Source organism: Chlamydotis macqueenii, chromosome 1, assembly GCF_036417535.1.
Source record: "Chlamydotis macqueenii isolate bChlMac1 chromosome 1, bChlMac1.mat, whole genome shotgun sequence".
In the NCBI taxonomy this organism is placed as follows: Eukaryota; Metazoa; Chordata; class Aves; order Otidiformes; family Otididae; genus Chlamydotis; species Chlamydotis macqueenii.
The window spans coordinates 199,602,933-199,616,406 of NC_141556.1; the positions used below are offsets into that span (position 1 = coordinate 199,602,933).

Genomic DNA, 13,474 nt, shown 5'->3' on the forward strand with positions numbered 1-13,474 from the left:
TGCTGAGGTCTTGTGTTACTATTTCTCCCCATTTCTCTCACCTATAGTATAAGGAAACAAAAAGTTTGTCCTTTTTTTCCTCTTTCTATGTATGTTTGCTACTCAGAATAGTGCAACAGATCATCAAAGACAGCTATGGGAGCACTTCTTGTATGCCTTTATTCAAGCTTTCACTTTCTGCAAATACTTTTGTGCATTAAATCTCATTCATCATCATGTTTGTGTTCAGGCTGCCATCTCCTCTGACACACAAAGCCGATGAAACCAGGGACTTCCAAAGCTAAATTCATAACTCTTGGTATCTTAAGCTAACAGCTCGAACCCTCCAGGTGAAAGCAGTAATAGATTCACATCCTCTGTGGCTCATAGAGAGTAAAATATGTGTAACATACATGACCATTAAGTTGTATTTGTAGGCAGATGAGTCTGTGAATACAAATAACAGGGATCAGTGTCCATTTGTTAACAAAAACATACTTAATGGTCTTCAAACATATTAACCAAGCTTTTATTACTGTTACTTCGAGCCATATTCCCTGCTGTGGGGTTAGGGGATGTTCTTCCTTAAGAGAGGAAAAAAACCTCACAATTTGTGTCTACTGGAAGCACGTTTCAAAGGAACTTGAAAAAGGCCCCGGTAAGTCCTTACATGCCTTGCCGTCGGAGAAGCCTGGCTACCAAGGGCGTCCCACACTGCTCCTCTGCGCAGGGATGACACAGTACCAACCAGCCAGAACAAACTTATGGGGGCTCTGGGAGCTACACAGCTGTGACCGGACGCACATTGTGCTGATTATGGATCTCTCTAAATTAAAGATCAACATCAAACCCAGGAGGCAATATTTTTTCAGCTTGCCTACTCTATGACTACATTCAACACAGGTAAAGGCAGTGAGTGATATGTCCAAATGATGCGCTGATGACATGACAATTTACCTATGATTCTTTAATTCAACACTAGATTTATCTGGAAAAACATATGGGTTGGATAAAGAAATTAAGTGAGGCTGGCTGACTAGCATCTTGTGGTCAGACTAGGTGATCAAAACGGTCCCATCCAGCCTTAGAACACAATAATCTGTGAACACCATGACATGCTATCCACTCTCCCATTTATTTTGGTGACCTTTACTTTTTCTTCTTTGAAGCACTGATGCTCATAGCCATCAGACATTTCACCTCCTAGACTGCTTTCATGTCTCTTCTGTATCATCTGTAAGGACTTGTAACTGGGATCACTTCCATACAGCACCACTCCTGACCTGCCAGCCACACACTTCCATGGGGCATATGTAGTCCTGCCACAGATGCAGATGTTTGTCCTCCCAGTACACCAATGCCCTCTTACGCTCTTCTCCCTGGACATTTGCTTGTGCCTCCAGACAGCAACTCCAATTCTTATCTGTACAATAATGTACCACTTACAGTACTACCCCAGCGCTTTTACCACCCAAGAGAAGAACTGAACAAGGATACTGATGTAAAAACAAACAAAAAAGGGCCTGATGAAGAAAAACCCCTGACCACCTCTCAACTAGAGGCCACACGAACAGCTGGATACAATGACAGCATTGTCAGGGTGTGCAAAGAGCCCCAAGAGCCAGCTTCTTACCTGGCTTGTGCTTTCTACTTGGAGGAGAAGTGAGAAAAACTCCTGAGTCAGCCATAAGCATGTGACTATTGATTTTCAAAGGAAATTACCCTCCCAGCTGCTGTGGTTTTGAAAAGTCCATTCTTAAACACTCTTCTTGGTTTAAACGGATGGAAACAACCAAGGCTGGAGGCCTTTCTTAGCAACATCTTCAGGACAGATCTACACAAAACCTGGAGGAAAGCACTGACAAAAGGCCCTACACAACTCTGCTGAGACCGTGGGTCTGTGAAGTCTTGTTCCTTTTCTCCCCATCAGCTTAGGTGAGGAAACAAAGGGCTGAGTGTACTGATGTGCATGTGCTTTTTAGAAAATATTATAGCTTTTTACTCCTGAATTTTACATGAATATATCTCTGCATGATAAAGTGTTTTTCACTTACACTCAGTAATGTTTTCCAGACCTGAACACAGCACCATCCAGACCCATATCTCACGTTAACTAGTAACATGAAATACTGCTACTGTACATCAGGAATATTAAAGTAGAACAAGAAGCTTTTGCAGACAAATAATATGCAACATTTTGTACTCTTTGCTCTACAAGAATTTCCTCTCTTTCCTCTGCCTCTACCTTGATTACGTTTTATACAAATCACTGAGGAAACACGTCTGACCCTGACACTGAAAAAAAAAAGCTATGTCATATCAGTGAAATCTTTTAACAAAAAGAAATTAAGCATATCTGTGAAAGAAATTAACAAAACAAGAATATTTTGTACAATAATTCCTATTTTGTACAGTAATTTCTAACACTAATATAAGCATAACCTCTTGCACCACAAGGTGAAAATGTAAATTCCATATCCATTTAGAAATGGATTTGAAAAATAAGGCAAACAAAGTGTAAAAGTCTCAATTCTTTTCAGGAATTAACTCTCACTACCCGTGAACCTTCCTAAAACACCTATTTGATTGATATTCATTGGGTATACCTGAATTGTACGAAAAGGTGATGTGTAAAACAAAAACGAAGTTCAAATTTTACAGGTTTCAGAGAATTCTATGTAAATATACCATAAAAGCAACTGGAAGAGCGTGCATGCAGAAATGGCACAGAATCCACCCAACAGAGGGTCTGCAAGTCAGAAACAGAGAAACTGTTATGAACAGTTAAAAGCTGATACATTTTAATATCAGTTTTCAAAATGTGTTTAAAGCCTTTCCCCACAAAGAATCTAATAAATAAGCAGTTGAAAAGTGTAAGTGCTTCTTGGTTCTCTTGCGCTCTATTTGCATTTACAGAAAAAAAACCTGCAGTCACGTTCACGTTGTCCATGACTTCAGAATATAGAAAGGTACTGTACAAGACTGCATTTTTCAGGAGCAAAGGTTGCATATAAATACAACAGCAAAATAGTTTGTGGAACACAAGAAAACAGTAGCCCAAACGGCATTCTTTCAATGTAGGCAATTATGCACCCAGAGTCCAATTTCTAAACGTATTAAAAACAAACAAACAAGCAAACAAAAACAAACAAACAGGAATTAAGTAATTTAATACTTTTAAAAAATTGAGCTATGAGATGAAAGAATAAGAATCTGTTCACCTTGGAAAAAAAGCTGATTCCTACTATTCCTTCATTGTAACGGGTTCTGATCTGCAATCCTTGCTCAGGTAGCGCCCCTCTTTAAATCACAGACAGCTCTGCCTGGGGAAAAAACTGAAGGAAAAGGGCCAATATTTGAACTGGAATTTGTTAATGTTAGCATAGCTGACCAAAACCCAGCAAGAACAGTGGCTTGTTAATAAGTATCCAGGTATTCCCCCTTGAGTCCAACATAAAGCTTATCTCTAATCAGCTTCTGAGGAACCTTGTGAAGGAGAAGGATGGGCTGGCTGGGTCTTTACAGTGCACTGCCAAGACAAAGGTGACAGGTATGTGACACTCTGGTTCCATCTTCCTTCCATAAGGAACCAGAAACCCCACAAACAGCTGCAATTATTTGAACAAGTCAGACAGATGCATCATGAGGACTACGGGAAAAAGAACTGGGATGAAACAAAGTCCTCACGAGGAAGTAACACTATTGAGACAAGATAGTTGACCCATCTGTTATCACAAGGACAGATTTTCCAGAGTGCTCAGTAGTAAGCAGTTCCCATTAGGAAGGCAGGTTCTGCTGAGTACTCCAGAAAATACTAGGACGTCTCCAAGTGCCAAAATGTAAGATAACCTCTATTTTAACTTGGGTGCCTGAAAACAGACATTTTACAGAATTTTTAACAGTACACAACCCGTAATTGTGTTGACAAACAACTGAATCCATATCAGCATTGTTAAAAACCAGTAAAACCTTTAAAATTAAAAAAAAAAAAAAGTTATGTAAGAACTCAAATTAGATAAAGGAAGACAATAAAACTTCTGATAAGTTTGAAAGTAAAGCAATACCAAAATCTCCAAACAAGGCGCTGTGATCAGGTACACTTGAGTAAATTTATTTCGCCAAAATCAGAACAATTCTTGATTTACGCAGGAATATGTTATCTAGTTTGACTTTATGTACCAACACAGAACTTCTGTATAAGTATGCCCACCTAAGTTGCAGAAGCAGACTTGGTGCTGTACTAGTCCAAAATTTTTGCCCCAAACCAATAACCCAGAGGAATGGAAATCCAGAGAGGAGGCCAGTTAATTACACTGGTGCAGCATGCAGAGTTCTTCACTTTTGCACTAGCAAAAAAATGACCTCCTTCAAATCAGTCATATATTAAGGAGTAAGATCTATGAAAAAATATTATTTGGTCCAACATGTTTAAATCCAAAGAACTTCACCTGCTCAGAATCTGAATTTACACAGCCCAGCACAATCTAAAACCATTAAGAAATCAAAGCAGACTGCTTTCTCTCTGATGAACAAGCAAGTCTCAAAACAATCAAGACCTAAAAATGAAATGCATGAGCTATTTTGACTAGCATACAAACTTAGATTACAATTACAAAGCTGAAGTTAATCAATTTAATTTACTTGTTAAAGTGCTTTGTCCCACACAAGAAGTATTGCACTGCGTTGGCTTCTGCAGGAGGAATGAAGAAACACAATCTTTTTTATTAATCCTCTGACATGAAGATGAAATTATTTCTGTAGCCTACAATAAAGCTTTTAAGTGTACAGTTTTAGCCAGTCAAGTAACACACTAGGACAAAAGTCTTATTTCATGCCAGGGAAATGCATGTTCTGAATTTTCACTGACGAAATCTGACTATATCTCAGCAAAGGCCCATCATTTATTTTCCCAACAATAACCTTGAAAATTAAATCCACACTCTGATGGATTGGATCCACTGAGGGTTGATTTTCTCTCTGCTGTACAGCTATTTACAAGGGTCACATTTAGAGCTATAAAACTTTGACTATAGATCTTCTTATGTCTTAAGAACATATAGAATTTCTTTAGCAAATGACAACCAAGTACACATATATTCTTTGATTCCATCAGCAAGTGCTAGTAATAGAAACTTTAAGAGAAATTGTTTTCAGTAATTGGAGTCTAGCTTGAGATAAACTCCATGTATTAAAGCAAAATGCTCACTTCAAATGGGTTTTTGTAATCGATCCTGTTTTAGAAGGGGACAATTTAACCTAGTTCCATTTTTCTACCCAACTGGTACATTATTTGCTTTCACAGTTCAAACCTGACCGTACGGTATGCCTTTATGGTAACTCTCAATATACCCCAAACTGCATCCTTGGGAATACTGTACTGCTCTTCATAGCAAAACACCATCCAGCTGTATGAAACCACACTTTCTAAATAAAGAACACCATGGTTTTAAATGACACTGATTATTAAACTAAGGTTGCACTCCTATTGCTAAATAGAGTTGTAATTATAAAGCAGAATTAATAACCAAATTTAATGAAAATCCCATTATGATGCAGCTTAGCAAATCAAAGCTGAAACTGCTGTAAGTAAAATGACAGATAGTTGCAATATAAAGGCAATACTACATTTGAGCCTATTTCCTCAGCTTTCGGGATGCCTCAGCAGAAAAGTTAACCCCAAAATGACATGGTCTGTCCCCTCACCAGCAAGCACCAGTGTAGGCAGCTAGGGTCTGGCAGCCGGAAGATATCGCACTGTACGGGAAGATAGGACCCCTCTCCGGATAGCCAATAGCGTTTAGTCTATGATAGCCAATAGCGTTTAGTCTATGATGTAAGCAGACGGAAGTGACGTTGTAAACCCAAGCTATATAAGGCCGTGTTACCTACCAATAAATGCCATTTGCCGTCCACCACATTGCTGTCCGCGAGCTGATGGACCGAGCGGCCTGGGGGTGGTCGCCGTGCCGTTCCTGAACCAGGTCGCCACGCCAACAAAGGCAACACACCAGCCCAGAGACGGACCCCCAGGGAGGGATGGGTGAGGAGAGAGGTTCCTGACTGTCCTCAGGGCTGACCCCGACCTCAGTGGATCTCACCCAGAAACTACATTTACGCTGGGGAGGCAAAATCAGGCCCTCCAGTTTCAGGTCATCAGCCCCACATGAGTCCAGAGGGCATGAAAGTCAAATAGACTAACTTTTGGAAAAAGAGGAAAGTTATTCCAAGATATGAAATTTTTAATTCCGGTGAGATTTTTTGCTTCTGATCCATGTGGCACATAACAAACAGTTATATTTGGGGGGTTTTGTATCTACCGGGATAAAATCTGGTAAGAACTGATTTGTGCACAAGATGAAACAAGAGGAGTGTCTGATTTACCCCAAATTACACTTATTAGGAGTATATTCACCTCAGAATACAAATGAAGGGGTCACGATTCTAGTCAACCAAGGATTTCTGTCCAAAAGGAAACTGAAACCAGTGACCAGGCTGAAGGGACAGATTGAAGATTAAATTGATCTCACTAGGGTGGTGAGATTATCAGAAATCCAGAAACCTTTTGTGCCTGAAAATAACATTGAGAAAGAACAACATTGAGAGGAAAGAGCTTTACTTTCAGTATGAAACACTGATAACGACTTGAATCAATCTAGGTTCTTCCCCATTGAGCCTAATCCTGCATGCGAACTGCGAGACTGGTTATACGTCAAGGATTTTTGAAATTTCAACAGAAAAATTCTCAACCAGAAGACAAGAGCTAGAAGGCAAATAGTTCTTTTTAAAATGACAGAGCTGCCTTTCAGAAGTATGCAAGCAGGTTTAACGTTGACCGTGTTGCTGAGATACACCAATGTAACAGAGATTGTGCATAGAACGGAGAAAATTATTTTGCATTCAGCTAAAGAACAAATATATACAATCCTCTCCAAAAATCAATGCATTGCTCCAACATCTGAAATCAAACTGAAGGTAGACTTCCAATCACGACCAAAATTCCCTGCTTATAATGTGAAAACCAAAGTAAGCCAATAGTCAAATGTTTCAGCTCTGGTGTACTGTGTTCTGATGAGTAAGAATCTTGTACTATTCATGTTTTGCAATAATTTCATCTCTCTCTGTCAGTAAGAGAGATTCTCTGAATAATGTATGTAGTGCCAAAGAAATGAACAGAGTTTAAATAAAACACGCAAATGGGAAGGGGAAAGAAAGAGGACTATCTCCAAACTGATGTAGATCCAATCAATTTTGCAAACTTACAACACAGTCTATCTGTTCAAGCAACCAGTTTCATATGCATTTATGATCTAGAACAAAAATACTAATGTTCTTGGCCTGTTTAAAGAAAACAAAAATGCGTAAGATAACAGTTAGAGAACAGGTATTAAACCAAATATACAAACTTACTGCAGTTCCAAAAGTAGTCCTGGGTGAACATTTGGATATATATTTTTATGTAGTGAAAAGAAAAAAAATATTCAAGTTTTTTCCAATGTTGCAGTGAGTTTCCTGCTAATATGCCATCCATAATCCTTTGAAACAGTCTGTTTACTGTCCCTAAGACATGCAAGGGGCCAGCCCCTGAATCTTCAAAAGTAACGTCTGCAGCAAATGGAAACAGAAATAGAGGTAACGGTCATGTCTCAGAGCTTTACGCTTGAACTCACATGAATATTCATTTCAGTCCAGCAGCTCTAAGGCTTTTGTACTGTATATCTGGGGACTTGTGCGCCGAGTAATTTCTACACAAATAGCAAGATCGAAAGCCACCGTTTCACAGCAGTTCAGCAAAGAGTTATCATTTCATATTGCCATGAAATCACTTGATTCAGAGCTGATGGTGGGGGTTCTTTAATTAGGTTAGAAAATCTCACACATCTGCGCTTTAGAAGCCTCTGTCAAGCCAGCAAATTCAATCACATGGAAGCCGGTGTCCTCCAGCTATCAGACAATTGATTTTTGAAGGATTCTGCTCATATTTAGCTTAAGGGATATATGATATGTTCATTCAGTTGTCAGTCAGTTTGCCTATGTTTCATTAGAAGATTTGTTGTTTAAAAAATATTCCTCAATATTCAAATGTTTAAAAAAAGAAGCAGCAGTCAGATTATTGGCACAAGGCTGCAAAATGTGAAATAAATAAAAACTTGGACTAATGCAAAAATACGTGTTGGTTTAAGTGGGAACTACAGACTTAAATAAGGCCTGTAGGATTAATACAGAATATTAATCCCTTAATAGAGACATGTACAGAGTTATGAGCATACACATACATAAACATAAACATTTACTTTCCCCTTCTTTCTCTGCCTCCCTCCATACTGTAAAGATTCATTACCTCTGAGTCAGTAAACTATCTGGAACTGAAACTGAGTTCAGTTCAAAAAAAAAAAAAAAGGATCAGGTTATGAATCACTATTTCTATAAATGACAGCAAATATAAGGGGACGGGTTTTCCTCTGTTAAAGCAATGCAAGATAAACACAGCCTAAGGATGCTGGAATGAGAGAGAAGAATCTGCTGCGAATAGTCTAAATGAGGAAAGTTTTGGGCAAACCCTTTTTGAATCTATGGTGTTAGTCTTACACAGAAGTGGTTCAATTTTAGACAATTTTAAATTTATGCAAATCAGAGTTAATTCACTGATGTTCAAATGGAAATAGTGTGCAATATCCTTAATCCAAAAAGTAACAATAGCCTCAGAAATTATTTGGTAGAACTGGATGTGTAGGCAGAATCTAAAATAACTGACTTCACCTAAAATTACTGACTCCAATATACAGAAATTTTAGTCCACTCCTCTTTCACTGAAAAGTAAAAGTTTTAAAAAGGTACTATGTCATTTGTCTTCATGGAATATATAATCAGTGCCGCCAAAAGCTGGCATGCATTGTAGTATTTTATCAATGAACTACACCTGTATAGATCTGATTCCTTCCAGCTTCAAAGCACTTTTTGAAATGTTTTCTCCTTATGAAATTTGATTTTCACACTAAACACAACTAATACAGTGCTTAATATAGAATTCACACTTAATGGGACATCAGTCTTTCCTGAATAAAATGAATGGAGCCATTTTGGCATCTCAGCAGCTTTTCCTGTTAAATAAGGTGGCAAGGTCATCTGCAACTTGGAGTACCAAATATTCATACAAATAAACTTAGCAATCATTCAATAAATTATTCCAGAGAACTACACAGCAGATGTATGTTTAGGTATTAAAAAGTGCCACAGAGATGGCTGTGAGAAAGTGGAAAGAAACATAGTACTTATTTTAAAGGCACGATGAACAGTAAGACCTTCTCCAGTATGTTTCTATTTTAAACTCGCCCAGCAATGTTGCTTAGGGCATCTACTTCCAGAGGCAATTCACTTTCGAATGAAGAAGAGGGATTCGAAAACTTAAAGGCCAGAGAGGAAAACCTACAGAATCCTGAAATATGGACATCAAAGTAGTAACGTTACTACGGTCTTCAGCTTTGCCACGCTATATCCCACTGTCTTACATAATAACATGAATTCCTTTTCATAAGCCTGACATACATGAAGATAAATAGAAAGAGTGCTTTCCCACTTTCAGAGATCAAGCAGTATCCAGCATGTGTTTTAACCAAGACTAAAGACCCTGGGGTGATCTAAATGTAGGAAGTTCCGCTAATTATGCTCTGCTTTAAAAGAAAACAAAACAAACAAAAAAAAAGTAAATATTACCTCATTTGGTAAGGGCATTTCTTTTTTTCTTTTTCTGTTTTCCTCTCATGGTGTATGTGCATCTGTGTGTGTGCGCGGGTGTGTGGGCGTATAAAATATATAGTACGAAGAGAATATTTGTTCCAGTTGAGGTGGTCTGTGAAATCAAGTAGATCTGATACTAACTTGATTTGGCACCAATGTATGGATGCATGGAGACATATCCACAGGATGTATGCATTACGAGATGATAAGAGACATTTACAACCTAGAATATAAGAGCAGGGCTGCCTCAAGTGACATCACCAGATCAACTGCAGCGTCAACCAACTCAGATATATTATCCTGCACACCACTGCTTCCCTGTCTCCTTGCCAGCCATTAGCAAAGCATTTGTGAGCACAAATATTATTGTCTATTTTCAAATACACGCAAGGCATGCCGTACCCAAAAGCGAACAAGAGTAACTGTGGGATTTATGGACGGATCGAAACATTCATAATTTTTCTTTACAACAACAAAATCCATCTCCATAGAAACCGAGAAGCAAGAAACTACAGTAATAACACTAAAGTAAATGTCACATCAGGTTAGTCACTTGAAGGCAGGAGAGGGGATTTTGCTCCAGTCAGAAACTAACAAGGATTGCTGCCCCTTTTCCTCTTCTGCAAAGGGTATCTATACTGAAGGCAGACTTACTGATGTATTTCCAATGTAAGATAATAATGTGCTCTCCTGTTATTTTCACCACAATTTACTCAAAAGGTGGTCAGATCAATGGCAGGTTTACTTACAGGCATTTGTCACAGCGAAGCTGTTAGCTGTCTCAATGTTGTCTACATGAGGAACCAAATTAAAAGGTGCTTCGGATGCATTGGGGCTGGTGTTATGAAGAAAAATTGCTAATCGAAAAGCAGTATATTCCTGATCTGTGTTCCTGATGAAGAGACCACCTACAAAAAAAAAAAAAAACAAAAAAAAAACCAAAAAAAAAAACCAGAAAAAAAAAGCAAGAAAGCAAAGGAAACAGGGTGAATTGTTTGCGAGCTACTTACTGTCTTGTAACACCAAGCAACTGTCTCTCCCAAAGCTGCACAGTAACGCAAGTCCTAAGACTTTAATGGATAAGGAACTAATCATATTCATAATCACAACTGCTGCCTTTAAATCACTGTCCTCAAACGATTTTAACCTCCCTGATGCATTTGTGCTTCTTTTCTGACTTCTCAGTTTCCAGCCTTTCATACATAAATACCCAGATTTGTCATGATTACAGTGACCTTTGAAAGTGTTTAGCCTCTATCTCCCTGATACTGAACACACTGGTAAATCAGCTACTCAACAGCCTCTTACATTAAGTGGCGGGCTGATTAAGGGGAACGATGCTTTCTAGATTAAAAACAAAAAAAAAAACAACAATTCAGTGTAGGATAATCTGCACCGAACAGGGATATAATGAACTTTGCTCCTCTGCAGCCATGTGCAGGCAGGGAGCAGCTCAGCCTTATTAGCAGCATCTTTCAAGTCCACGAGAAATGATGCAGTGATGGAGCTGAGCTGGAAAGAATTCAGAGAGCTGCATCCCATCCGAAACACGTCCGAAAGGAGGGAAGCAGGAGGCGATGGGAAAGGGCTGAGAAAGGGGCACAGGACTACACGGAGAGACCTACAAAACCCTAAACTTTCCAATTACGATAAGGGAAAGAAGGGCAGCGCTGCCTTTTACCCCGCACCTCTGCCAGCTACCGCAACCTCCAGTGCACGTAATTCTCCATCCCTCGGGAGCCACGAAAAGGCAGAGGGGGGCCGAAGGGGGCCGAAGGGGTACCAGCGCCGAGCCCCTTCCTCCCCTACCGATCCCGCACACCTCGCAGCTGGGATGGGTTCTGCCGGAGACAAGCATCCTCCCCACCGCACGCGAAGGCACACACAGATGTATGCACACACACGCGCGCCCCGGGAGGCACGCGTCCACAAACACACGCGGATTTTTCACGGAGACAGGAAAATGGGATGAGCGGTGGAGAGGGAAATCCGCAAACTGCCCTCCGAGCCTCCGGTCCAACTCACTTCGCGCCGGCTCGAACCCCCGGCCACACGCACGCAGCCCAATGCAGCGCTTACCTATTTGCACGCTGCTAGGAAAAGCTCCCATCGCTAGTCCCCAAAAGCCAGAAAACAACAAGACAAGCTGTCTGCAAATTATCCTCATCTTCTCTTTTGCCTCTCTGCCTCGCCTTCTCCCACTCGCTCGCTAGATGCTGCTCAGAGAGGCATTGAGGACGAGGTGGCTACAAACAAAATCAAGAATTAAAAAAAAAATAAAAAGAGGGAAAGAGGAGAAAAAGAGAGGTTTCCTCCTTTCTTTTTCTTTTTTTTTTTTTTTGTTTGTTTTGTTTCAGTATTTGTTGGCTATCCCCTGCCGCTGGCGCTCTGCCTCTCTGCCGCTGGCCGCTGCCGTTTCAGCAAGCCATCCCGCCGCGCCGGCTTTTTCCCGCAGTCTCCATCGCCGGGGAGCGGTGTCTGTCCGGCTGCAAACGCCGCACATGCAGAAGATGGTGGTGAGTTTGGCGGCGGGGGGGAGCGGCTAGCGGCGGCGCGGCGCGGTGCGGGCGGACATGCGCCGTGCGACCCCCCCCCCCCTCCCGCCGCCGCCGCCGCCGCCCGCACCCGCCCCGCTCCGCTCCGCACCGCCCCGCGGAGCCGCCCCGCCGAGCCGCCCGCCGCTTCGGGCGCGCACTGCAGCAGCGCCGGCGGTCGCAGCCACCGCGAAAGCGACGGGTTTGTTGGGATTTTCTTTTTTCCCTTGTTTTTTTTTTTTTTTTTCTCTCTCCCCTTTCTGCCGCTCGCACATCCGCGGGCGCGCAGCGGAGCGGAAGTTTGTGCCGCGGGCGTAGGGGGAGGGGGGCAGACAAGGTCACAGCCAGCTCGCGCGGCTTGGGGCTGCTGTCATTAAGTACCAATTATTATTAATGAAGGTGGCGGGGCGGATCTGCGTGTGCTGAGCAGCCGCGGAGCGCGGGGGGTACGCGGCTGAGCAGGCCTGGCCCCCTTTCCCACGGGGGGATGCTCCGCGCCCTGCGCGCCCCGCTCCGCGCGGAAGGAGCAGGACCCCTCCCCGCTGTCGGGGTTTGCGGCAGAGGATGGGGCAGCGGGAGGGGAGGCTCGGCGCTGGCGGGCACTCCTGCAAAAACGGGAGAGCAAATGGAAGGAAAACTTTGCTGCTCCTATGCCACTACCTTTGCCTTTTCTCTCTCTTTTTTTTCCCCCCTCTTTTTTTTTTTTTGGTGGGAAAAATAATGGAGCTTTTTTTTTTTTTTTTTTTTTGGTGTCTAGACCCTTCTTTTCAGTGCCTTTGTATTTTTCTTTCCAAGCCTTGGAAGTTCCCCAGAGTGGCTGCCAGAGGTCTGGGGATATTGCAGTTAATAATTAAAAGATATATATATAATAAATGATAGGTAATGAAATCATCCAACAATAGCTGTGTGTCAGAGAAGGGAGCTCCTACTTTTACATGTGGCTTTGCAGAGGGATTTCTGTCAGTCACAGGGAATGACTGATCCAACAAATTCATTTAAAAATGTTAATTGGTAATATGAAAGAATATTGATTTTTAAGGTGAACTTTATGGCTCTGTGCTCAAAACACGCACATTTGCTCCAAGCCCAGAGTTTTGTACTCAGATTTGCTTTCTTACTTTATTGCTACAACCCGCGTCCCCGGCCTCTCTTCTGTTTTAGGGTGAAAGACACCCCTTTAATTGCAGCATGGGAAGACAGTGATTTCTGAAGCATGATTGTGAGTT

At 41.4% G+C, this 13,474-nt stretch overlaps 1 protein-coding gene across 6 annotated transcripts in view; it reads right to left on the bottom strand.

The window, feature by feature from the left end:
- Window positions 1-12,278, bottom strand: part of GRIA4 (glutamate ionotropic receptor AMPA type subunit 4) — a 237,775-nt gene extending 225,497 nt beyond the window's left edge. For all 6 annotated transcript variants that reach the window (XM_086739579.1, XM_086739580.1, XM_086739581.1 and 3 more), the window contains exons 1-2: window positions 11,794-12,278; window positions 10,464-10,622 (exon numbers count right to left, since the gene is read on the bottom strand). In XM_086739579.1, coding sequence (XP_086595705.1) covers window positions 10,464-10,622; window positions 11,794-11,881 — 247 coding nt within the window. In that variant the 5' untranslated portion in view covers window positions 11,882-12,278. The remainder of the gene's footprint in view (window positions 1-10,463; window positions 10,623-11,793) is intronic.
- Between the last annotated feature and the right edge of the window lie 1,196 nt (window positions 12,279-13,474).